Source organism: Zea mays, chromosome 5 (assembly GCF_902167145.1).
Source record: "Zea mays cultivar B73 chromosome 5, Zm-B73-REFERENCE-NAM-5.0, whole genome shotgun sequence".
NCBI lineage: Eukaryota > Viridiplantae > Streptophyta > Magnoliopsida > Poales > Poaceae > Zea > Zea mays.
This window is the reverse complement of record NC_050100.1, coordinates 30,611,502-30,638,854: the sequence shown is the minus strand read 5'-3', so window position 1 is coordinate 30,638,854 and position 27,353 is coordinate 30,611,502. Positions and strand designations below refer to the sequence as shown.

Here is a 27,353-nt window from a genome sequence, read left to right as displayed (position 1 = left end):
GAATAGACAGTTGTAGCCCATTTGACATAATTGAGAAACAGAAAGCAAGTTATAATCTAAAGAATCTACAAGAAAAACATTGGAAATAGAATGGTCAGGAGATATAGCAATTTTACCCAATCCTTTGACCAAACCTTGATTTCCATCCCCGAATGTGATAGCTCGTTGGGGATCTTGGTTTTTCTCATATGAGGAGAACATTCTTTTCTCCCCTGTCATGTGGTTTGTGCACCCGCTGTCGAGTATCCAACTTGAGCCCCCGGATGCATAAACCTACAAAACAAGTTTAGTTCTTGACTTTAGGTACCCAAACTGTTTTGGGTCCTTTGGCATTAGAAACAAGAACTTTGGGTACCCAAACACAAGTCTTGGAGCCCTTGTGTTTGCCCCCAACAAATTTGGCAACTACCTTGCCGGATTTGCTAGTAAGCACATAAGATGCATCAAAAGTTTTAAATGAAATGGCATGAACATTTGATGCATTAGGAATTTTCTTCTTAGGCAACTTAGCATGGGTTGGTTGCCTAGAACTAGATGTCTCACCCTTATACATAAAAGCATGATTAGGGCCAGAGTGAGACTTCCTAGAATGAATCTTCCTAATTTTGCTCTCAGGATAGCCGGCAGGGTATAAAATGTAACCCTCGTTATCCTGAGGCATGGGAGCTTTGCCCTTGACAAAGTTGGACAATCTCTTAGGAGGGGCACTAATTTTGACATTGTCTCCCCTTTGGAAGCCAATGCCATCCTTAATGCCCGGGCGTCTCCCATTGTAAAGCATGCTACGAGCAAATTTAAATTTCTCATTTTCTAAGTTGTGCTCGGCAATTTTAGCATCTAGTTTTGCTATATGATCATTTTGTTGTTTAATTAAAGTCATATGATCATGAATAGCATTAATATCAACATCTCTACATCTAGTACAAATAGTGACATGCTCAATGGTAGATGTAGATGGTTTGCAAGAATTAAGTTCCACAATCTTAGCACGAAGTATATCATTCTTATCTCTAAGATCGGCAATTGTAACTTTGCAAACATCAAAATCTTTAGCCTTAGCAATCAAATTTTCATTCTCTAATCTAAGGCTAGCAAGAGAAATATTTAATTCTTCAATCCTAGCAAGCAAATCATCATTATTATCTCTAGGATTGGGAATTGAAATATTACAAACATGTGAATCAACCTTAGCATTTAAACTAGCATTTTCATTCCTAAGGTTGTCAATCATCTCACGGCAAGTGCTTAGCTCACTAGATAACTTTTCGCATTTTTCAATTTCAAGAGCATAAGCCTTTTTAACCTTAACATGTTTTTTGTTTTCTTTAATTAGACAATCCTCTTGGGAATCCAAAAGGTCATCCTTTTCATGAATAGCACTAACCAATTCATTCAATTTTTCCTTTTGAGCTATGTTAAGGTTGGCAAAAAGGGAACGCAAATTATCTTCCTCATCACTAGCATTGTCATCACTAGAGGATTCATATTTAGTGGAGGATTTAGATTTAACCTTCTTTTTGCCGTCCTTTGCCATGAGGCACTTGTGGCCGACGTTGGGGAAGAGGAGTCCCTTGGTGACGGCGATGTTGGCGGCGTCCTCGTCGTCGGAGGAGTCGCTTGAGCTTTCGTCGGAGTCCCACTCGCGACAAACATGGGCATCGCCGCCCTTCTTCTTGTAGTACCTTTTCTTTTCTCTCTTCTTGCCCTTCTTGTCGTTATCCCTGTCACTGTCACTTGATAATGGACATTTAGCGATAAAGTGACCGGGCTTACCACACTTGTAGCAAACCTTCTTGGAGCGGGACTTGTAGTCTTTCCCCCTCCTTTGTTTGAGGATTTGGCGGAAACTCTTGATGACGAGCGCCATTTCCTCATTGTCAAGTTTGGAGGCGTCGATTGGTTGTCGACTTGGTGTAGCCTCCTCCTTTTTCTCCTCCGTTGCCTTGAATGCAACGGGTTGGGCTTCGGATGTGGTGGCATCGTCAAGCTCGTTGATCTTCCTCGAGCCTTCGATCATGCACTCAAAACTTACAAAATTCCCGATAAATTCCTCGGGGGTCATTTTGGTATATCTAGGATTGCCACAGATTAATTGAACTTGAGTAGGGTTAAGGAAAATAAGTGATCTTAGAATAACCTTAACCACTTCGTGGTCATCCCACTTTACGCTCCCGAGGTTGCGCGCTTGGTTCACCAAGGTCTTGAGCCGATTGTACATGTGTTGTGGCTCCTCCCCTTTGCGAAGCCGGAACCGACCGAGCTCCCCCTCAATCGTTTCCCGCTTGGTGATCTTGGTGAGCTCATCACCTTCATGCGCGGTCTTGAGTAAATCCCAAATCTCCTTGGCGCTCTTCAACCCTTGTACTTTGTTATACTCCTCTTTACTTAGAGAGGCGAGGAGTATTGTTGTAGCTTGAGAGTTGAAGTGCTCGATTTGGGCCACCTCATCCTCATCATAGTCCTCATCCCCTACGGAAGGTACCTGCGCGCCAAACTCAACAACATCCCATATGCTTTTGTGGAGCGAGGTTAGATGAAATCGCATTAAATCGCTCCACCTAGCGTAATCTTCACCATCAAAAGTTGGTGGTTTGCCTAATGGGACGGAAAGTAAAGGAGTATGTTTGGAAATGCGAGGGTAGCGTAGGGGGATCTTACTATACTTCTTGCGCTCTTGGCGCTTAGAAGTGACGGAGGGCGCGTCGGAGTCGGAGGTTGATGTTGATGAAGTGTCGGTCTCGTAGTAGACCACCTTCCTCATCCTTTTGTGCTTGTCCCCTCTCCGATGCGGCTTGTGAGAAGAAGATTTTTCCTTCTTCTCTTTGTGGTGAGAAGAGGAAGACTTTTTCTCCTTCCGTTTGGAGGAGTCCTTCTTCTTCTCCTTCCTCTTGGTGCGGGACTCTTCCGATGAAGTGCTCCCGTGGCTTGTAGTGGGCTTTTCGCCGGTCTCCATCTCCTTCTTGGCGTGATCTCCCGACATCACTTCGAGCGGTTAGGCTCTAATGAAGCACCGGGCTTTGATACCAATTGATAGTCGCCTAGAGGGGGGGTGAATAGGGCGAAACTGAAATTTACAAATATAAACACAACTACAAGCCGGGTTAGCGTTAGAAATATAAACGAGTCCGCGAGAGAGGGCGCAAAACAAATCGCGAGCAAATAATGAAGTGTGACACACGGATTTGTTTTACCGAGGTTCGGTTCTCTCAAACCTACTCCCCGTTGAGGAGGCCACAAAGGCCGGGTCTCTTTCAACCCTTCCCTCTCTCAAACGGTCCCTCGGACCGAGTGAGCTTCTCTTCTCAAATCAAAGCCGGGAACAAAACTTCCCCGCAAGGGCCACCACACAATTGGTGCCTCTTGCCTTGATTACAATGGAGTTTTGATCACAAGAACAAGTGAGAAAGAAAAGAAGCAATCCAAGCGCAAGAGCTCAAATGAACACGGCAAATCACTCTCACTAGTCACTAGGGTTTTGTGTGGAATTGGAGAGGATTTGATCTCTTTGAATGTGTCTAGAATTGAATGCTAGAGCTCTTGTAGTAGTTGAGAAGTGGAAAACTTGGATGCAATGAATAGTGGGGTGGTTGGGGTATTTATAGCCCCAACCACCAAATGTGGCCGTTGGGAACCTGTCTGTTCGATGGCGCACCGGACAGTCCGGTGCACACCGGACAGTCCGGTGCCCCCTGCCACGTCATCACTGCCGTTGGATTCTAGCCGTTGGAGCTTCTGACTTGTGGGCCCGCCTGGGTGTCCGGTGCACACCGGACATGTACTGTTTGATGTCCGGTGCACCGGTATGGGCGTGCCTGACGTCTGCGCGCGCTGCGCGCGCATTAAATGCACCGCAGGGAGCCGTTGGCGCCGCAGGGAGCCGTTGCTCCGCTGGCACACCGGACAGTCCGGTGCACACCGGACAGTCCGGTGAATTTTAGCGGAGCGGCTGCCGCGCGAACCCGAGGCTGACGAGTTCCGGAGACCGCGCTTCCTTGGAGCACCGGACATGTCCGGTGCACACCGGACAGTCCGGTGAATTATAGCGCGCCGGCTTCCGAGAAATCCCGAGGGCGAGGAGTTTGAGTTGGTGTCCTCTGGGCGCACCGGACACTGTCCGGTGCACACCGGACAGTCCGGTGCCTCCAGCCAGAGGTGCCCTCGGTTGCCTCATTGCTCCTTTATTGAATCCAAAACTTGGTCTTTTTATTGGCTGAGTGTGAACCTTTTACACCTGTATAATCTATACACTTGGGCAAACTAGTTAGTCCAAAGATTTGTGTTGGGCAATTCAACCACCAAAATTATTTAGGAACTAGGTGTAAGCCTAATTCCCTTTCACGGCGCGATGCTCTAGGTGGTACCCTTGCCTTCGGGAGGCAGAGCTCTCGGCCCGTCGGACCGCGACATCCTCCAGGAGATTCTTGAGTTCTCCCTGGATACGCCGCCCCTCGGTGGTGGATGGCTCCGGCATCGCTTGGAGTAGTATTGCCGCTGCAGCCAGGTTCTGGCTGACCCCACTGGAAGCCGGGGGCAACCTTGCCCTAGCATCGTCAGCGATGCGGTGCTGGACGTCCTGGGCTAGATGACGCGCTTCTCCGGCTAGTGCTCAGCCTGCCCACTCCTGCCCGATGTTCTGCCGGAGCTGCACAAGTTGTCCTGCTTCCTCGTCGAGCTTGGCCTGCATCTCACGGATTTGCTCGAGCTGTGTGTCCTGACCCCCAGCAGGGACTAGGACCACAGCTAGCTCCCGTAGGATGTCAACTCGAGGCGCAGGCCTAGGGGGATCATCGTCCTCCGGCATACCAAGGTGGTTGCCTTCGTCGTGACCCCCCAGATCGACGTGGAAACATTCGCGACTTGGGCCACAACCTTCGTCATCAAGGCTGTGGCCATCATCGGAGCAATCGGAGAGGCAGTAGTCACATGCGGTCGTGAAGTCTCGCATGGCGCTAGGACTACCGAGCCCGGAGAAATCCCAACCAGAGTCGGGCTCGTCGTCTTCCTCGGAGCCCGGGGCCCGTAGGTCGAGACGGCCGTCAGTCGGTCCCAGGTTGAACACATATGGTACCCCGGAAGGTTAGGATATGCCTTTATGAAAGCGTCCACCGAAGCGGGGTCGCTTGGCAGATCGAAGCTGAATCTAAAAGGCACAGGGTGGAAAACGGACGGTACCTCCTGATCGACGGACGGTGACGAAGTCGCGTAGGGGACGGACTGCGCCGTTATCTCAGGTACGAGGCTAACGCCCAGCAAGTCCTTCGCGAGCGTGCTGGCGTCATCCGTTCGCTTGGGGTTGGCGTGTTGTGGGGAAACGGCGCCCATCTTTGTCTCAGACGTGAAGTCAACGCCCGACGTGTCCCCCGCTGGGACGCCGGCGTCGTCGACTCGCTCAACAGCCGACGAGGTGCTGCCTCCTGCTTGGCCATGGTTGCCCCGCCTCCTTCTCCTGCGGCGAGGAAGGCGACGGGACAAACCCGGATGTTGCTCTTCCGCCATGGAAAGAAGACATCGCCGAGTCCGCCGCCGCCGGGCGGGCTGACAGCCGTCGTTGTCGCGCGGCGGAGGAAGGAGTACCATGTCGTAGCTGCCGTCGAGGGACATGAACTCGAGACTCCCGAAACGGAGCAACGTCCCGGGTTGAAGAGGTTGCTGGAGACTACCCATCTGGAACTTGACGGGAAGTTGTTCGTCACCACGCAGCAGGCCCCTACCTGGCGCGCCAACTGTCGGCATTTCAACCCCGAGGGGCCCCTGGACCTACGAGTAAATTGTCGCTGCGTGCCCCAGCCCAGATGCGTTGGCGCGAGACGGAACACAAAGAGGGGAAAACTGCGGCTTCGTGTTGTCCTGCGCCAGAGTGGATGTGCTTGCAGTAGGGGGTTATAAGCGTTCGCGAGGGAGAAAGAGAGAGACTCGCGCGACCACCCTCCTCGTACGAGGGCCCTGGACCTTCCTTTTATAGATGTAAGGAGAGGGTCCAGGTGTACAATGGGGGGTGTAGCAATATGCTAACGTGTCCGGCAGAGAGGAGCCAGAGCCCTATGTACATGCCAACGTGGCTGTCGGAGAGGTGCTAGAGCCCTGTGCATGCGATGTCGTGGCCGTCGGAGGAGCGCTTGAGCCCTGTAGAAGCACAACTGTTGGGGCTGTCGGGACCTTGCTGACGTCTCCTTGCTTCCTTAAGGGGCTGAGAGCCGTCGTCGTCATGGGCGCACAAGGGGAGCCATCATTACTTGTCACCGAGGCGAGCCTGGATGGGACGCCGGTCTTGTTCCTCCGTAGCCTAAGCTAGCTAGGGGTAGGGCAATGATGTACCCCCTGCGGCGTGGTCGGTCCGAGCCCAAGGTCGGGCGAGGCGGAGACTCCTCCTGAGGCCGAGGCTGGGGTCGGGCAAGGACGCGATTCCTCCCGAGGTCGAGTCCGAGCCCTGGGGTCGGGCGAGGCGGAGACCGCCTTCCGAGGTCGAGGTTGAGGCCGAGCCTTGGGGTCGGGCGAGGCGGAGACCACCTTCCGAGGCCAAGGCGGGGGCCAAGCCCTGGAGTCGGGCGAGGCGAAGCTTCCTGTGGTGCCTGAGGCTGGACTCGGCTGCTGTCAGTCTCACCCTGGCGGGTGGCACAGCAGTCGGAGCAAGGCAGGCGACGCTGTTTTCCTGTCAGGTCAGTCAGTGGAGGGGCGAAGTGACTGCGGTCACTTCGGCCCTGTCGACTGGGGAACGCGCGTCAGGATAAGGTGTCAGGCGATCCTTGCATTGAATGCTTCTGCGATACGGTCGGTTGGCGAGGCGATCTGGCCAAGGTTGCTTCACTGCAAAGCCTGCCCGAGCTGGGCCTTGGGCGAGTCGAGGGTGTGCCCGTTGCTTGAGGAGGCCTTCGGGCGAGGCGTGAATCCGCCTGGATCTACTGTTCCTGCCCGAGGCTGGGCTTGAGTGAGGCGAGATCGCGTCCCTTGAGTGGACGGAGCCTTGACCTGAATTGCGCCCATCAGGCTCTGCAGCTTGTGCTGATGGTGATTACCAGCCGAGTTTAAGAGTGTTGGGGTACCCCTAATTATGGTCTCCGACAAGAGGTTATTAAAATATGTCAAGATGAAACAAACCACTCTCAATGGAGATTTTACACAGTTTTCAAGACCTTATAAACCGGTTGACATGATTTCATCCACATGAAACTAATTTTATCCTATAAAACTCATTTCTCTTAAATGCTATGTCATGTCATCCAAAATGCTGACGCGGCACACCATTAAATATGCATGAAACTTACATTGAGAATAGCCTAATAAAAACTCTGGTACGAAATACACAAATGCCATGTTAGTGTTAATCCAAAATTAAAAAAAACACGGATATGAAATGCACAAATACCTTGTTTCCGTACATAAAAAGCCACATGCAGAAGAAAACTAAAAGGAAAAAATATAGAAAGACATAGATCAAAATTATCCCAAAAGGAAGGACAAAATCGTAAAACGTGACAATCTGATTTGTGCATTCCTCCTCCCCCACCTTCCACCCTTCGATCCCACGTCTTCTCAACCTTTCTTCTTCTCTCCTCGAGAACCCCAATCCAAACCCCCAACCGCCAAAATTCCTACGAGATATATCACAGAAATATCGTCTTGGCTCAGATCGTGCCCGAGGTGATCCAGATCTCTACTGGTTCATTTTCCTCTCGTCGTAACCTGGTCCCGTTACCATTACCTGTTTTTGGATTGCATCAGTGAGGAGGCAGTGAGTTTTGAGGGGACGCAGGATCATGGCGTCGTCGCTGGCCGAGGAGGAGGAGGCCTTCGAGCACACGCTTCTGGTGGTGCGCGAGGTGTCAGTGTACAAGATCCCGCCGCGCACCACCAGCGGCGGCTACAAGTGCGGCGAGTGGCTGCAGTCGGACAAGATCTGGTCCGGGCGCCTCCGCGTGGTGTCCTGCGGTGACCGCTGCGAGATCCGGCTCGAGGACCCGGCCACGGGGGAGCTCTTCGCCGCCTGCTTCGTGCTGCCGGGGCAGCGGGAGAGCGCCGTCGAGACCGTGCTCGACTCCTCCCGCTACTTCGTGCTCCGCATCGAGGACGGCAGGGGGAAGCATGCCTTCGTCGGGCTCGGCTTCAACGAGCGCAACGAAGCATTCGACTTCAACGTCGCCCTCTCTGACCACGAGAAGTACGTCAAGAGGGAGCAGGAGAAGGAGACCACGGGCGCTGGCGGCGAGGAGACTGGCGGCGGTGAGATTGATATACATCCGGCTGTCAATCGCCGACTCAAGGTGATCTGAAAGCACTTGTTGTCTCTCATTTTTTTCGTCATTGTTTGACTAATTCTGTTGTTGCTTCCTCTGAGTGGCAGAACGTTATGTACTTTAAGCGGATGAGCTACAACATCTTGTTGTTTATCTTTCATAAAACTGGCAATCAATGCAATTAGACTAGTTGAAAATGATAATGTGTTGCTAGCCACGATCAGCTAACTTCGTAAACTGATTATATAGATAAATTACCTGATAATATAATATGAAAAATGTTTTTTTATTTGCATAGCAAGTAAACTGAGATTGGCTGTCAAATCTTTTAAAAAGAGATACAATCCTACATCTTGTATAACTATGTATCTAGAATTGTAAAGCTGATCAAAGATTGGGAATGCAAGAAACACATCCAAAATAAGCAAATTCTAGTAAGTTCACATTTTCGATTGGGATTATAGATGACCTTGTTCTGTACTTCTGTTATTGGTTTGTCTGAAATAATACAATCAATTTATAGAATATATATCAAGATTTTTCAGAAATAATACCCTCTTAGACTTTTAGCCATGCAGTCAATTTGTTCACTTAACAATGATCAAATAGGTGATTTTCCCCTTTAATCACTGGAACCAAATAATAAGCCTATTATTTGTGGAACTTCTGTTGAACTTGTTTGGCATGACATTATTGATACAAATTGATCCAGAAGAATTCTCATTTTGATGAAAAGCAGAAAAGAATTATGACTTTTCAGCCTTCTGCATTTGTGAACAAAGGCTACATCATGTACTTAATGAGTTAATAGTTAATCAATGTGCCAATATTGTGTGGTAATGATCAACAAGAAAGTTGATATTGCTTCTTTTGTAAATTTGTAGTTTGTGTTGTAAATTTCCCGCATAGTATCATACTGGTTTTTACAGAAGAGCACTGTCATGTCCATCTCTCCTATCTGTCAATATTTTCTTGTGCATTATCTCTGGTATTTGCATGAACTTCAATGGTGTTCCTTTTGTTCTAGGAAGGTGAAACCATTAGGATAACTGTAAAAAACAAGCCATCAACTGGAAGTGGTATGCTTTCAGCTGCTGGTTTATCTGGAGGGACCACTGCAAAACCCAAGACAAGCATGCTTCTTGCGCCACCTCCAGGCGCAGCTGGGAAGCTTAGATCTCCACTTCCACCACCACCTAACGACCCTGCAGCTGCAAGGATGAATTCTGGACATACTGCAGGAATCAGGGCTCCAAAAGAACCCACCAAGAGAAATAACGATCCTTTTTCAGATCTTTCTGCTATAAAGGTGAGGTTTTCTATTTGGTGCCTATACAATTTAGGGTATTGTTGTCCAGAATGGAGCACTACTAAGATCACATGCAGCTGTCCCATGCACATACTAGCCGATTTCATAAACTGATAATAAGACAAGATTTATGCTACACATGATAAAGCAATCCTCTGAGCTTAAACAAAATAAAAAAAGAAGCTGTCCATTTGGATCTGGTCAATCTTGTCACCTCTATTCTAGGTGCCCCTAAGAGCAACTCCAGTAGTTCTCTAAAAGACTTCCTAAATCAATAATTTAGGTAGTTAATATAAAAATTATTCTCCAACAGTTCTCTAAATGAACTTTCTAAATTTAACAACTTGTCATCTAATCTTATTTTCTCTCTACATTTGGCAATCATTTAACAACTCCCTAAACAAAAATATTTACTGCATTATGTAGTTTTTGTGACTTATTTTTTTATGTGGATAGATACAAAACAAAATTACAATCTATATTTAGAGAACTATTGGAGAACTCACATTTTTTTACTCCAAAAGTCATTTAGCAACTTCTTAAATCTATGATTTAGAGAGCTAAAATTTACATAACTATTGGAGTTGCTCTAATCAAATGAAACTAGCAAGTCTATAATAAATAAAAAAGAATGTCTGATATTCTTCATTCAGTTGGATAAGCATACATAAAAGCTTAGAATGCCATGCAAATTAATTTTCGCTGGTCTTTGTTTTTTTGGTTATTTTACTCACTTTTCCATGCCCTTACACTTCAACCATATGTATATGTGATACGCAGCAAAATCTACCTTCATCTGCTGAACCCGGACAAACAAAGAGCACAGGAGCTGGATGGGCAGCATTCTGACGATGGATGCATGATCTACTGCTACTATTGGCATTTGTTTATCTGAAGAAGGGGAATGGGTAGTTGAAGCACCGAACAAGGATCTGGAACTGCTGGATGCCTCTACCCCTTTCGAAACTGAATGGTTAAAATGATTGATCAACCTACCAGTTCCAGTTGTCACTTGTCAGTCGAGAAATAAACCTTTCCCAGAGTTGTATTACCCGTCTCACCACATGAATGGATGCTCACATTTTCTGGATTTAGATACAGCGTCCCATCTTGTTTTTATGTTATTCGTGCTATGTTTCACAAAGCAATACCAGAATCATACTGACCTCGATGTGTATTTTGCGGCGAAAGATTGGAAATACTGTTACAAGTGTGTCAAAAGACTGTTTGCAATGGTCTTCAGGCCTGTTTGGATTATGGGACTAACGTTTTGTCCATCCTTAGATAATAGTACTAAACATGGACTAGCTAGAAGTTCCTTCTTTTCTAATGAGTTTTACTCATCAATTAGCCTTGATTAGTTCTTACTAGTAGTAGTCCATGATTAGTTCATATTAAGATCTTCTATTTGGCATTCAAAACACGGGCCATCCAAACACCCCTTAGTCTTCTCAAGTTTTAAGTTATCATTAGGCAGTATGTACGTCATTCCATTCAAAGTATAGCTGCCGTTACAACTAACAACGGCTACTTGTTGATTGGAGTTTCAGATCGAGACATGTTCGTCAGACTGGAAATGTGTTTGAGCCGAGCTTAGCTCGCGAGTCTTAAACTTATTTTTCAGCCTGTACCGTCGGGGCTCTTATGCAAAATCATTCTAGAATTTCCACGAACTATACCCTAGCTACCAAAAGAATTTGGAAACACTACCATTCCGATGATAAAGCGACTTCACCAATTGCAGGTTTTGAAGTTTGCTGATATTGGAAGCTCTTCAACGCTTGGTCTCTACGCCTGAACCACCAAAACCATTCGTGCATTTTTAGCATATCCCTCTTTGTAGCCATCGTCCTCGCTTCTCTTCCACCACTTTTCTCGACTGCCTAAAAAATTAATGACTATACTTCGCCATTCTAGGCCTAACTTCTGGATAGAACATTCCTCTTTACATTGGAGCACCGCGCATAAAAATTCTAACCATCTTTTTTTTTTCACATTTGTAGCAGAATTTGTACTTGAACTAAGGATGTTTTTTTCCTTTCTAAATTATATAAGTTGGATTATGGTAGAAAGGTAGAAGGATAAAATATCACTTTAGAACCATAAATAAGCTAAAATAAACTAGCAATGAGTAGCTTATTTCAGCTTATTTGTGATCTAAAGAGGTATTTTACTCTCCTGCTATTCCACTATAATCTAATTTTTATAATTTAAGAGGGAAACAAAAAGGGCCTAAGATTGCTTCTCGGATGCATGCGGTTTCTGTATGGACAATGGTGTATAGACCTAGACAATTAGATCATAGTGCAGCAACTGCATCTTTTTTATCTTGCCCGTAATGGATTTAGCGAGGAGCTGGTTCACCAAGCTCCAAACGAGGGAGAAATCCAAAAGAGCGCAACAACAAAATTCAAATGAAATACTCTCACTGTTCATGAACTTGTTCTCCTACGTTGGATATGTTGTCTCGAGGTCAATTGGTTAGTTCTTCCGGTCATAGTCCTGCCCATGACGCTCAACCATTTGCTCCTGATATGCTGTCTAGAGAAAAGCACAACAAATAACAAGACACCATGAAGGTGATGCAAAACACATGCACTAGAGTATAAAAATCTTATGAGACGGTCAGTGGCTGTCTGAGTGCACAACACATCAACATTCTAGGGATCAGGATCACTATGCTCATGCGCATACACCTCCACATCCGTCAGACTAGAACCGGTTCAAGTTTCCTGTACATACAAGTTAGAACGACATGTGTCTATTTATTTTGAAGTTAGGACATAATATAACTTACTATTCTCTTAGCCAAGTGCACGTGTCCATCGTCGTCGTAGTTGTGGAACATCTCGGTTCCACGGTTTCCCATGTTCCTTTCAAAAAACGGCGTCGAACTCAGGGGAAGCCCACTACATGCATAAGGCTCAATAATCATATGATCGGGTGGTCATCCAAGGAACAGATGCCTAGATATTGCTCCTCGATCAAGTAAATTGATGCTTTAGCTTGTACCAAAAAAAGAATGAGCCAAAAATATAAAAGAGTCATTAAAGTGTTTACCTAAAGGTATTGCTCCTCAGTAAGGTAAATTGATGACCACTTCGCTTTGGTCCTTAGCGCTGGTCGTCATCACCACTCGTCCTATACCATGACTTTATAGCCTGAATCCAGGCATAGTATATTGCATCCACAACAACATCATCCGTGTTATATTCAAACATGTAACGAGCGTTGAGATCATAAGACCCATTTTTCGGCAACTTGTAACGTTTCTACCAAAAAAAGAGTGTTATATCAAAAAAGACACCACTAAATAATGAAATGAGATAAAGAACTCAAGGAAAAAAATCATACACAAAATAAATCTCAAATTAATGATTGCGCGTTGCCAAACTCTCTACAGATACCATAACGGTAGTGCTCCCATGTGGTGGCGAGACACACTCGCCACTCGGTAAAGTCACAAGACGGGCTAGTGGAGACGAACGAGATTACCTAGAACCCCGTTCACCTGCTTGTAGTGTCCTGTGCCCATAAACGTTTTGTAGATCCAAGTCCTGCAAGCATAATACAATTTAGGAATAAATCTATAAATTATAGTAACAATGAAACAAAGAGCATGTCATTCAATTTCCACTTGGTTTTATCAAAATCCTAAAAGCCGGTAAGCTCGTGGAGGGCTGACGAAATGTAGTTTCCTTGTGCTCTTTGCTTGGGATGATCTAGACCCGCCAGCATCTCCCACAAAGTCCCTACCTCCTGACTCTCCACCAGCCCCAGAGTCCCCACCTCCTGACTCTCTTTCATTGTCATCTCCTCCATCTTCCCAGCATCTTGTCCAACTCCCTCTCCTTCCTCCCCTCTCCGTCCTACCCCTACATTTCCTACATCCTCTCCTCTTCCTACGTCATGTACTTCCTGTCGCTTAGGTTCATCATCCTATTAAAAGTAAGAATGTTAATAAATAATTGCACATATACTCATATTGTAAAAATGAATTGATTTAACAAGTAATTTACAATGATCTGATCATCTCGAGGTAAATGTTGTGTCAGTGCTCTACGTCTGCTCAATGAAGAACCAGTGCCCTGAAACACTGAGTCCTCGCTCCTCAAGCTATTCGTCATCCCTAGCAAAATCCACGCTATGGACGTCATTTTCTTTGGCATCCTGTATTAACAAAAAGAAGTTAGTACATCAATCCAAATATGGATATAGAATGAAATACAAAATAATATAAATATAGAAATAAATACAAAATAGTAAAAATAAAGTACAAGTTCACACTCGACAATGAAAGAGAAATAGGCTTACACCTTTTCCTATATGAATTTTGGTGGTTGAATTGTCCAACACAAATTAATTGGACTAACTAGTTTGCTCTAGATTATGAGTTCTACAGGTGCCAAAGGTTCACAACAAACCAATAAAAAGACCAAGAAAGGGTTCAAATAAAAAGAGCAAAAGACTACCGAAGTGTACCCTGGTCTGGCGCACCAGACTGTCCGGTGCACCACCGGACAGTGTCCGGTGCACCAGGGAACCCAACTCCAAACTTGCCACCTTCAGGAATTCTGGGAGCCGCTCCGCTATAATTCACCGGACTGTCCGGTGTAGCACCGGACTGTCCGGTGCGCCAGCGGAGTAACGACTACACAGCGCCAACGGTCGTCTGCAACGAACAATAAATGCGCTACAGTGCGCGCGGAAGTCAGGACAGGCGCTAGAAGGCACACCGGACAGTGAACAGTGACTGTCCGGTGCACCACCGGACTGTCCGGTGGACCAGAAGTCAGAAGCTCCAACGGTCGAACCCTAACGGTAGGGTGACGTGGCTGGCGCACCGGACAGTGTCCGGTGGCGCACCGGACTGTCCGGTGCGCCATACGACAACTGCCTCCACCAACGGTTCTTTTGGTGGTTGGGGCTATAAATACCCCCAACCACCACCATTCATTGCATCCAAGTTTTCAGCCTTCAAACCTCATACAAGAGCTATAGCATTCAATACAAGACATAAACAAAGAGATCAAATTCTCTCCCGAGTCCGGAATCACTCCAACAAAATTAGTGACTAGAGAGAGACATTTGTGTTCATTTGAGCTCTTGCGCTTGGATTGCTTTTCTTCTTCCTTCTTTCTTGTTTCCAACTCAGTTGTAATCAAGGCAAGAGACACCAATTGTGTGGTGGTCCTTGTGGGGACTTAGTGTCCCGATTTATTGAGAAGAGAAGCTCACTCGGTCTAGGTGACCGTTTGAGAGAGGGAAAGGGTTGAAAGAGACCGGTCTTTGTGACCACCTCAACGGGGATTAGGTTTGCAAGAACCAAACCTCGGTAAAACAAATCACCGTGTCATCCGCTCTTATTCACTTGTGATTTGTTTTCGCCCTCTCTTTCGGACTCACATTTAATTCTAACGCTAACCCAGCTTGTAGTGTGTGCTTAAGTTTATAAATTTCAGATTTGCCTATTCACCCCCCTCTAGACGACTTTCAATTGGTATTGGAGCCTGGTACTTCATTAGAGCCTAACCGCTCGAAGTGATGTCGGGAGCTCACGCCAAGAAGGAGATGGTGACCGGCGAGAAGCCCACCACAAGCCACGGGAAGGCTCAATCGGGGGAGTCCGGCAACAAGAAGAGGGAGGAATCACCTCCCCGCGTCAAGTCGCACCGGAGTGGTGACAAGAAGAAGAAAATGAAGAAAGTGGTCTACTACGAGACTGATTCTTCGTCGCCATCCACCTCCGGCTCCGACACACCGTCCGTAACTTCTAAGTGCCATGAGCGCAAGAAGTTTAGTAAGATCCCTCTACGCTATCCTCGTATTTCCAAACATACTCCATTACTTTCCGTCCCATTAGGCAAACCATCAATGTTTGACGGTGAAGATTATTCTAGGTGGAGTGATTTGATGAGATATCACCTAACCTCACTCCACAAAAGTATATGGGACATTGTTGAATTTGGAGTACAGGTACCTTCCATAGGGGATGAAGATTATGATGCGGACGAAGTAGCCCAAATTGTGCACTTTGATTCCCAAGCAACTTCTATACTCCTCGCCTCTCTTAGTCGAGAGGAGTATAATAAGGTGCAAGGGTTAAAAAGTGCTAAAGAAATTTGGGATGTGCTAAAGGCCGCGCACGAAGGAGACGAGGTGACCAAGATCACCAAGATGGAGACGATCGAGGGGGAGCTCGGTCGTTTTATGCTCAACCAAGGAGAGGAGCCACAAGCTATGTACAACCGGCTCAAAACCTTAGTGAACCAAGTGCGCAACCTCGGGAGCACTAAATGGGATGACCATGAGATGGTCAAGGTTATTCTTAGATCACTTGTTTTTCTTAACCCTACTCGAGTTCAATTAATTTGTGGTGATCCAAGATATAAACTAATGTCTCTCGAGGAAGTGATAGAAAAATTTGTGAGCTTTGAATTGATGATCAAAGGCTCTAAGAAAATCATCGAGCAAGGCGCCACCTCAACACCCGAGGTGCAACCCGTCACATTCAAGGCGACAGAGGAAGAAAAGAAGGATTCTACACCAAGTAGGATTCTCATCGACGCCTCCAAGCTCGACAACGAGGAAATGGCACTCATCATCAGAGCTTCCGCCAAATCCTCAAGCAAAGGAGGGGGAAGGATTACAAACCCCGCTCCAAGAAGGTTTGCTACAAATGTGGTAAGCCCGTTCATTTTATCGCTAAATGTCCTTTGTCTAGTGATAGTGATAGGGATAACGACAAGAGGGGGAAAAAGAAGGAGAAGAAGAGATATTACAGGAAGAAGGGCGGTGATGCTCATGTTTGCCGAGAGTGGGACTCCGACGAGAGCTCCACCGACTCCTCCTCCAACGAGGACGCCGACAACATCGCCGTCAACAAGGGACTTCTCTTTCCCAATGTCGGCCACAAATCCCTCATGGCAAAGGACGGCAAGAAGAAGAAGGTAAAATCAAGATCCTCCACTAAGTATGCAACCTCTAGTGATGAGGATAATTCTAGTGATGACGAGGATAACTTGTTCACTCTTTTTGCCAATCTTAACATGCAACAAAAGGAGAAATTAAATGAATTAATTAGTGCTATTCATGAGAAGGATGAACTCTTGGATAGCCAAGAGGACTTCCTTATTAAAGAAAACAAAAAGCATGTTAAGACTAAAAATGCTTATGCTCTAGAGGTAGAAAAATGTGAAAAATTAACTAGTGAGCTAAGCACTTGCCATGACACTATTTCTAGCCTTAGAAATGAAAATGCCAAATTAATTGCTAAGGTTGAGAAATCAAATGTTTGTGATGATTCAATTGTTAATCTTAGAAATGATAATGCTAATTTGATTGCTAAGATTGACAAACTGAATGCATCCCTCTCTAGCCTTAAAATTGAGAATGAAAAATTAATTGCTAAGGCTAAAGATTTAAATGTTTGCAATGCTTCTATTCCAATCTTAGAGATGAGAATGCTATTTTACATGCTAAGATTGTTGAATTAAATACTTGCAAACCCTCTACATCTACCGTTGAGCATGTTACTATTTGCACTAGATGTAGAGATATAAATGTTGATGTTATTCATGATCACCTAGCTTTAATTAAACAACAAAATGATCACATAGCTCAACTTAGTGCTAAAATCAATGAGCATGACTTAGAAAATGAAAAATTTAAATTTGCTAGAAGCATGCTCTATAGTGGGAGACGCCATGGCATTAAGGATGGCATTGGCTTCCAACAGGGAGACAATGTCAAGCTTAATGCCCCTCCTAAAAGATTATCTAACTTTGTTAAGGGCAAGGCTCCCATGCCTCAGGATAACGAGGGTTACATTTTATACCCTGTCGGTTATCCCGAACACAAAATTAGGAGAATTCATTCTAGGAAGTCTCACTCTGGCTCTCATCATGCTTTTATGTATAAGAGTGAGGCATATAGTTCTAGGCAATCCACTAAAGCTAAATTGCTTAAGAAGAAAACTCCTATTGCATCAAATGAACCTAATATTTCATTTAAGACTTTTGATGCATCATATGTGCTAACTAACAAATCAGGCAAAGTAGTTGCCAAATATGTTGGGGGCAAACACAAGGGGTTAAAGACTTGTGTTTGGGTACCCAAGATGCTTGTTTATAATGTGAAAGGACCCAAGACCGTTTGGGTACCTAAGAACAAGGCCTAAATTTGTTTTGTAGGTTTATGCATCCGGGGGCTCAAGTTGGATCATCGACAGCGGGTGCACAAACCACATGACAGGGGAGAAAAGGATGTTCTCCTCCTATGAGAAAAACCAAGATCCCCAACGAGCTATCACATTCGGGGATGGAAATCAAGGTTTGGTCAAAGGACTTGGTAAAATTGCTATATCTCCTGACCACTCTATTTCCAATGTTTTTCTTATAGATTCTTTAGATTACAATTTGCTTTCTATTTCTCAATTATGCAAAATGGGCTACACCTGTCTTTTTACGGATATAGGTGTTACTGTCTTTAGAAGATGTGATGATTCAGTAGCATTTAAAGGAGTGTTAGAGGGTCAGCTATACTTAGTAGATTTTGATAGAGCTGAACTCGATACTTGCTTAATTGCTAAGACTAACATGGGTTGGCTCTGGCACCGCCGACTAGCCCACGTTGGGATGAAGAATCTTCACAAGCTTCTAAAGGGAGAACACATTTTGGGACTAACCAATGTTCATTTTGAGAAAGACAGGATTTGTAGCGCATGTCAAGCAGGAAAGCAAGTTGGTGTTCATCATCCACACAAGAACATCATGACGACCGACAGGCCGCTTGAATTACTCCACATGGATCTATTCGGCCCGATCGCTTACATAAGCATCGGCGGGAGTAAGTATTGTCTTGTAATTGTGGATGATTATTCTCGCTTCACTTGGGTGTTCTTTTTACAGGAAAAATCACAAACCCAAGAGACATTGAAGGGATTCTTGAGACGGGCTCAAAATGAGTTCGGCTTAAGGATTAAAAAGATTAGAAGCGACAATGGGACGGAATTCAAGAACTCACAAATCGAAAGCTTTCTTGAGGAGGAGGGCATCAAGCATGAGTTCTCTTCTCCCTACACGCCTGAAAGGGAAATGTGCCCTTGGGCCATTTCTAAGTATTTTGGTGGTTTAGTGTCCAACACAAGTGCCTAAGTGTAAAAAGGTGGACAAAGTACAAATCAAAGATAAAGGTATGTTTCTCAGACTTAGTACATGGTTTTATGGACTAATGTATTGTGTCTAAGTGCTGGAAACAGGAAAAATCCAATTGAAAATGCCTTGGCTCGAACAGCCAAGACTTTGCTGAGTCTAGGAGCACCGGACTGTCCGGTGGTGCACCGGACTGTCCGGTGGTGCACCGGACAGTGTCCGGTGCACCAGGCTGGCTCGAGCGAAGTGGCTGCTCTCGGGAATTCACCGGCGACGTACGGCTATAATTCACCGGACTGTCCGGTGTGCACCGGACTGTCCGGTGAGCCAACGGTCGGCAGGGCCAACGGTCGGCCGCACGATCTGCGCGGGACACGTGGCCGAGCCAACGGCTAGAAGGGGGCACCGGACTGTCCGGTGTGCACCGGACATGTCCGGTGCGCCAACGGCTCTCAGGCTGCCAACGGTCGGCTACGCCATTTTTGGAAGGAAATCGGGCACCGGACAGTGTCCGGTGTGCACCGGACTGTCCGGTGCGCCAGTCGACAGAAGGCAAGATCAGCCTTCCTAGATTGCTCTCAACGGCTCCTAGCTGCCTTGGGGCTATAAAAGGGACCCCTAGGCGCATGGAGGAGGACACCAAGCATTCCTACAACATTCCTAAGCACCAAGACATCGATTTTGCGCATTCGTTTCATTGTGATAGCATATAGAGCTCTAGTGGAGTTGTGAACTCATTGAATTGTGTTGCGAGCTCTTGTTGCGACTTGTGTGCGTGTTGACACTCTGATTCTTGTGTCTTGTGTGCGTTGCTAATCCCTCCCTTGCTCCGTGTTCTTTGTGAATTTCAAGTGTAAGGGCGAGAGGCTCCAAGTTGTGGAGATTCCTCGCAAACGGGATTGAGAAAAAGCAAGCAAAACACCATGGTATTCAAGTGGGTCTTTGGACCGCTTGAGAGGGGTTGATTGCAACCCTCGTCCGTTGGGACGCCACAACGTGGAGTAGGCAAGCGTTGGTCTTGGCCGAACCACGGGATAACCACCGTGCCATCTCTGTGATTGATCTTGTTGGTTATTGTGTTTTGTTGAAGATTCCTCTCTAGCCACTTGGCGGTTATTGTGCTAACACTTAACCAAGTTTTTGTGGCCTAAGTTTTAAGTGTTACAGGATCACCTATTCACCCCCCCTCTAGGTGCTCTCAATTGGTATCGGAGCCGTTCTCTTCACAAAGGGACTAACCGCCCGAAGAGATGGATCCTAAGGGGAAGGGAATCGTGATCAACGACAAAGAGAAGGAATCCTTCGTCAACGAGCCGAAGGACGACAAGCCTACCGACTCTGGCTCGGGCCATAGACGGAAAGAAGGGAAGAAGAAGAAGACGAGGCGCATCAAGGAGATCGTCTACTACGACGACAGCGATGAGTCTACTTCTTCCCAAAAGGACGACGACCACAACGACTACGAGAGAAGGAAACCGGTTAATTCGAACTTTTCTTTTGACTACTCTCGTATTCCGCAAAGTTCAAATTCACATTTGCTCTCCATTCCACTCGGCAAGCCTCCACACTTTGATGGGGAGGACTACGGATTTTGGAGCCACAAAATGCGTAGTCACCTATTCTCTCTCCATCCTAGTATATGGGAGATTGTAGAGAGTGGAATGCACTTTGATAGTTCGGATAGTCCTGTGTTCATTAATGAGCAAATACATAAGAATGCACAAGCTACTACTGTTCTTCTAGCTTCTTTGTGCAGGGATGAATACCACAAAGTGAGCGGCTTGGATAACGCCAAGCAAATATGGGACACCCTCAAGATTTCTCATGAGGGGAACGACGTCACCTTGCTCACCAAAATGGAGTTGGTGGAGGGCGAGCTTGGACGGTTCGCGATGATAAGGGGCGAGGAGCCAACTCAAACATACAACCGGCTCAAGACCCTTATCAACAAAATAAGGAGCTACGGAAGCACGCGATGGACGGACCATGACGTCGTCCGACTGATGCTAAGGTCCTTTACCGTTCTTGATCCTCATTTGGTGAATAATATTCGTGAGAATCCCAGGTACACCAAAATGTCGCCCGAAGAAGTCCTTGGAAAATTCGTTAGCGGGCGAATGATGATCAAGGAGGCAAGGTACGTGGACGACGCATTGAATGGTCCAATCAACGAGCCTCAACCCCTTGCTCTCAAGGCAACAAGAAGCAAGGAGGCGCTACCTAGCAAGGTGGCACAAATTGAGGCGGCCGGACTTAATGATGAAGAGATGGCCCTCATCATCAAGAGATTCAAGACGGCACTTAAGGGTCGCAAGGGACAGCCAAGCAAGACCAAAGCCAAGGGGAAGCGCTCATGCTTCAAATGCGGTAAGATTGGTCATTTTATTGCTAACTGTCCCGACAATGATAGTGATCAGGATCAAGGGAACAAGAGGGAGAAGAAGAAGAACTATAAGAAGGCAAAGGGTGAGGCACATCTTGGCAAGGAGTGGGATTCGGATTGCTCCTCATCCGACTCCGACAATGAAGGACTCGCCGCCACCGCCTTCAACAAGTCATCCCTCTTCCCCAATGAGCGTCACACATGCCTTATGGCAAGGGAAAAGAAGGTATGTACTCGAAACTCTACTTATGCTCCTTCAAGTGAGGACGAATCTAGTGATGAGGATGAAATAGATTATTCATGTTTATTTAAGGGCCTAGATAGAACCAAGGTAGATAAAATTAATGAATTGATTGATGCCTTGAATGATAAGAATAGGCTTTTAGAAAAGCAAGAGGATTTGTTGTATGATGAACATGATAAATTTGTAGAGGCACAAAAATCCTATGCTTTAGAAGTTAAAAGAAATGAAATGCTTTCTTATGAACTATCTACTTGCCATGAAACCATTTCTACTTTACAAGGTGTTAACAATGATTTAAATGCTAAATTAGAAGTAGCAAATAAATCTAATTCTTGTGTAGAACATGTTATGATTTGCACTAGGTGTAAGGATTTTGATATTGATGCTTGTAGTGAACACCTAGTTTCAATTTCTAGATTAAATGATGAAATAGCTAGTCTTAATGACCAACTTAAGACTAGCAAAAGCGATTTCGATAAGCTAAAATTTGCAAGGGATGCCTACACGATTGGTAGACACCCCTCAATCAAGGATGGACTTGGCTTCAAGAGGGAAGACAAGTACTTAACAAGCCATAAGGCTCCCATCTCCACCAAGGAGAAAGGGAAGGCCCCTATGGCTAGTAGTGCTAAAAGGAACCATGCCTTTATGTATCATGACAAGAGACAATATAGAAATGCTTATAGGAGTTATAATGCATATAATGCTTTTGATTCTCATACCATGTTTGCTTCTAGTTCTTCCTATGTGCATGATAGAAATGTTGGTAGGAAAAATGTTGTTCATAATATGCCTAGGAGAAATGTTGCTAATGTTCCTAGGAAAGTTAATGAACCATCTACAATTTATCATGCTTTAAATGCTTCCTTTACTATTTGTAGAAAAGATAGGAAGATAGTTGCTAGGAAATTAGGGGCAAAATGCAAGGGTGATAAAACTTGCATTTGGGTACCTAAGACAATTGTGACTAACCTTGTAGGACCCAACAAGAGTTGGGTACCTAAGACCCAAGCCTAAATTTGCCTTGCAGGTTTATGCATCCGGGGGTTCAAGCTGGATTATCGACAGCGGATGCACAAACCATATGACGGGGGAGAAGAAGATGTTCACCTCCTACGTCAAGAATAAGGATTCCCAAGATTCAATCGTATTCGGTGATGGGAACCAAGGCAAGGTGAAAGGCTTAGGCAAGATTGCAATATCAAATGAACACTCTATCTCTAATGTGTTTTTAGTTAAGTCTCTTGGATATAATTTACTATCTGTTAGTCAATTATGTAATATGGGATATAATTGTCTATTTACAAATGTAGATGTGTCTGTCTTTAGAAGAAGTGATGGTTCATTAGCTTTTAAGGGTGTATTAGACGACAAACTCTATTTAGTTGATTTTGCAAAAGAGGAGGCCGGTCTAGATGCATGCTTAATTGCTAAGACTAGCATGGGCTGGCTGTGGCATCGCCGCTTAGCACATGTGGGGATGAAGAACCTTCACAAGCTTCTAAAGGGAGAACACGTGATAGGTTTGACTAACGTGCAATTCGAAAAAGATAGACCTTGTGCAGCTTGTCAAGCAGGTAAACAAGCGGGAGGATTACATCACAGCAAGAATGTGATGACCACTTCAAGACCTCTGGAGCTGCTGCATATGGACCTCTTCGGACCCGTCGCCTATCTGAGCATAGGAGGAAGTAAGTATGGTCTAGTTATTGTTGATGACTTTTCCCGCTTCACTTGGGTGTTCTTTTTGCAGGATAAGTCTGAAACCCAAGGGACCCTCAAGCGCTTCCTAAGGAGAGCTCAAAATGAGTTTGAGCTCAAGGTGAAGAAGATAAGGAGCGACAACGGGTCCGAATTCAAGAATCTTCAAGTGGAGGAGTTCGTTGAGGAGGAGGGGATCAAGCACGAGTTCTCCGCTCCCTACACACCTCAGCAAAATGGTGTGGTAGAGAGGAAGAACAGGACGCTCATTGATATGGCGAGGACTATGCTTGGAGAGTTCAAGACCCCCGAGTGTTTTTGATCGGAAGCCGTGAACACGGCTTGCCACGCCATCAACAGGGTCTATCTTCACCGCCTCCTCAAGAAGACCTCATACGAACTGCTAACTGGTAACAAACCCAATGTATCGTACTTTCGTGTATTTGGGAGTAAATGCTACATTCTAGTGAAGAAGGGTAGGAATTCCAAATTTGCTCCCAAAGCTGTAGAAGGGTTTTTATTAGGTTATGATTCAAATACAAAAGCATATAGGGTCTTCAACAAATCATCGGGTTTGGTTGAAGTCTCTAGCGACGTTGTATTTGATGAGACTAATGGCTCTCCAAGAGAGCAAGTTGTTGATCTTGATGATGTAGATGAAGAAGACGTTCCAACGGCCGCGATACGCACCATGGCGATTGGAGATGTACGACCTCAGGAACAATTGGAGCAAGATCAACCGTGTTCCTCAACTATGGTGCATCCCCCAACCCAAGATGACGAACATGTACCTCAAGTGGAGGCGCATGATCAAGGGGGAGCACAGGATGTTCAAGTTGAAGAGGAAGAAGCACCTCAGGCACCTCCAACCCAAGTTCGAGCGACGATCCAAAGGGATCATCCCGTCGACCAAATATTGGGTGATATTAGCAAGGGAGTAACTACTCGCTCGAGATTAGTTAATTTTTGTGAGCATTACTCCTTTGTCTCTTCTATTGAGCCTTTCGGGGTAGAAGAGGCCTTGCTAGATTCGGACTGGGTGTTGGCCATGCAGGAGGAACTCAACAATTTCAAGCGCAATGAAGTTTGGACACTGGTGCCTCGCCCCAAGCAAAATGTTGTGGGAACCAAGTGGGTGTTCCGCAACAAACAGGACGAGCACGGGGTGGTGACGAGGAACAAGGCTCGACTTGTGGCAAAAGGTTATGCCCAAGTCGCAAGTTTGGACTTTGAGGAGACTTTTGCTCCTGTGGCTAGACTAGAATCAATTCGTATCTTGCTAGCATATGCCGCTCACCATTCTTTCAGGTTGTACCAAATGGATGTGAAGAGCGCTTTCCTCAATGGGCCGATCAAAGAGGAGGTGTACGTGGAGCAACCCCCTGGCTTCGAGGATGAACGGTACCCCGACCACGTGTGTAAGCTCTCTAAGGCGCTCTATGGACTTAAGCAAGCCCCAAGAGCATGGTATGAATGCCTTAGAGACTTTTTAATTGCTAATGCTTTCAAGGTCGGGAAAGCCGATCCAACTCTTTTCACTAAGACTTGCGATGGTGATCTTTTCGTGTGCCAAATTTATGTTGATGACATAATATTTGGTTCTACTAACCGAAAGTCTTGTGAAGAGTTTAGCAGGGTGATGACGCAGAAATTTGAGATGTCGATGATGGGCGAGTTGAACTACTTCCTTGGGTTCCAAGTGAAGCAACTCAAGGACGGCACCTTCATCTCCCAAACGAAGTACACGCAAGATTTGCTAAAGCGGTTTGGGATGAAGGACGCCAAGCCCGCAAAGACGCCGATGGGAACCGACGGACACACCGACCTCATCAAAGGTGGTAAGTCCGTTGATCAAAAAGCATACCGGTCCATGATAGGTTCTTTGCTTTATTTATGTGCTAGTAGACCGGACATTATGCTTAGCGTATGCATGTGTGCTAGATTTCAATCCGATCCTAAGGAGTGTCACTTAGTGGCTGTGAAGCGAATTCTTAGATATTTAGTCGCTACGCCTTGCTTCGGGATCTGGTATCCAAAGGGGTCTAACTTTGACTTGATTGGGTACTCAGATTCTGACTATGCTGGATGTAAGGTCGATAGGAAGAGTACATCAGGGACGTGCCAATTCTTAGGAAGGTCCATGGTGTCATGGAATTCTAAGAAACAAACCTCCGTTGCCCTATCCACCGCTGATGCCGAGTACGTTGCCGCAGGACAATGTTGCGCACAACTACTGTGGATGAGGCAAACCCTCCGGGACTTTGGCTACAATCTGAGCAAAGTCCCACTCCTATGTGATAATGAGAGTGCTATCCGAATAGCGGAAAATCCTGTTGAGCACAGCCGCACAAAGCACATTGACATCCGGCATCACTTTTTGAGAGACCACCAGCAAAAGGGGGATATCGAAGTGTTTCATGTTAGCACCGAGAACCAGCTAGCCGATATCTTTACCAAGCCTCTAGATGAGAAGACCTTTTGCAGGCTGCGTAGTGAGCTCAATATCTTAGATTCGCGGAACTTGGATTGAATTGTAGCATACATGTGTTTATGCCTTTGATCATGTTCATTCTGCATTTTGTTGCTTATTGTGGTGCTCAAGTTGTACAAACACTCCCTGGACCTCACAAGTCCTTTTTAGAAGTGATGCACATATTTAGGGGGAGTTGTGCTACAACTTGACCCCTTGAGACTAACCATGTACTTGAGTTTGGCTGTTTTTAGTCTCAAAAGAGGATTGAAAGGGAAAGGTGGACTTGGACCATGCAAGACTTCCACTGCACTCCGATGAAAAGAGTAACTTTTCCAAGTTCATCTTTATACTCTTATTGCTTTTGTGTTCTTATTTGAAGATTTTGGTGAGGCAATGGGGTTAAAGGGCCAAGATTGACCCCGTTTTGGTGTTTGATGCCAAAGGGGGAGAAAATAAAGGCCAAAGCGATAAATGGATCAGCTACCACTTGAGACTTGAGAGATTTTGAAAATAGTAGAATAGAGCTTTTGGTTTGTCAAAACTCTTTTATTGTCTCTCTTGTCAAAAGTTGGCTTCTTGTGGGGAGAAGTATTGATTATGGGAAAAAGGGGAGTTTTTGAAATCTTTGATCAAATTTCTTTGGAAAACCTCTCTTTATGTCTCTACAAGTGGATTTGACTTAGAGATAGGAATTTGAGTTTGATTTGCAAAAACAAACCAAGTGGTGGCATAGAATGATCCATATATGTCAAATTTGAATCAAAACAATTTGAGTTTTTATTTGAAGTGATTTTGTACTTGTTCTACTTGCTTTATGTTGTGTTGGCATAAATCACCAAAAAGGGGGAGATTGAAAGGGAAATGTGCCCTTGGGCCATTTCTAAGTATTTTGGTGGTTTAGTGTCCAACACAAGTGCCTAAGTGTAAAAAGGTGGACAAAGTACAAATCAAAGATAAAGGTATGTTTCTCAGACTTAGTACATGGTTTTATGGACTAATGTATTGTGTCTAAGTGCTGGAAACAGGAAAAATCCAATTGAAAATGCCTTGGCTCGAACAGCCAAGACTTTGCTGAGTCTGGGAGCACCGGACTGTCCGGTGGTGCACCGGACAGTGTCCGGTGCACCAGGCTGGCTCGAGCGAAGTGGCTGCTCTCGGGAATTCACCGGCGACGTACGGCTATAATTCACCGGACTGTCCGGTGTGCACCGGACTGTCCGGTGTGCACCGGACTGTCCGGTGAGCCAACGGTCGGCAGGGCCAACGGTCGGCCGCACGATCTGCGCGGGACACGTGGTCGAGCCAACGGCTAGAAGGGGGCACCGGACTGTCCGGTGTGCACCGGACATGTCCGGTGCGCCAACGGCTCTCAGGCTGCCAACGGTCGGCTGCGCCATTTTTGGAAGGAAATCGGGCACCGGACAGTGTCCGGTGTGCACCGGACTGTCCGGTGCGCCAGTCGACAGAAGGCAAGATCAGCCTTCCTAGATTGCTCTCAACGGCTCCTAGCTGCCTTGGGGCTATAAAAGGGACCCCTAGGCGCATGGAGGAGGACACCAAGCATTCCTACAACATTCCTAAGCACCAAGACATCGATTTTGCGCATTCGTTTCATTGTGATAGCATATAGAGCTCTAGTGGAGTTGTGAACTCATTGAATTGTGTTGCGAGCTCTTGTTGCGACTTGTGTGCGTGTTGACACTCTGATTCTTGTGTCTTGTGTGCGTTGCTAATCCCTCCCTTGCTCCGTGTTCTTTGTGAATTTCAAGTGTAAGGGCGAGAGGCTCCAAGTTGTGGAGATTCCTCGCAAACGGGATTGAGAAAAAGCAAGCAAAACACCGTGGTATTCAAGTGGGTCTT

General features: G+C 45.9%; 1 protein-coding gene across 2 annotated transcripts; it reads left to right on the top strand.

Moving 5' to 3' along the window:
• Positions 1-7,453: 7,453 nt before the first annotated feature.
• LOC100192009 (uncharacterized) lies at positions 7,454-10,761 on the top strand. Of its 2 annotated transcripts, NM_001137433.1 has the most exons (4): positions 7,536-7,638; positions 7,720-8,258; positions 9,259-9,540; positions 10,321-10,755. In NM_001137433.1, exons 2-4 carry the CDS (start codon positions 7,755-7,757, stop codon positions 10,387-10,389), a joined length of 855 nt encoding a protein of 284 aa, NP_001130905.1. In that variant the 5' UTR covers positions 7,536-7,638; positions 7,720-7,754; the 3' UTR covers positions 10,390-10,755. The 2 variants fall into 2 exon arrangements, with proteins under 2 accessions (XP_008681005.1, NP_001130905.1); XM_008682783.4 differs by having other exon boundaries at positions 7,454-8,258; positions 10,321-10,761.
• Positions 10,762-27,353: the final 16,592 nt, after the last annotated feature.

Coding starts and splice junctions, on each gene's coding strand:
- LOC100192009 (XM_008682783.4), top strand. CDS start 7,755: ATGGCGTCGTCGCTGGCCGAGGAGGAGGAGGCCTTCGAGCACACGCTT. Junction 8,259..9,258: donor CTGTCAATCGCCGACTCAAG/GTGATCTGAAAG, acceptor CTTTTGTTCTAG/GAAGGTGAAACCATTAGGAT. Junction 9,541..10,320: donor CAGATCTTTCTGCTATAAAG/GTGAGGTTTTCT, acceptor TGTGATACGCAG/CAAAATCTACCTTCATCTGC.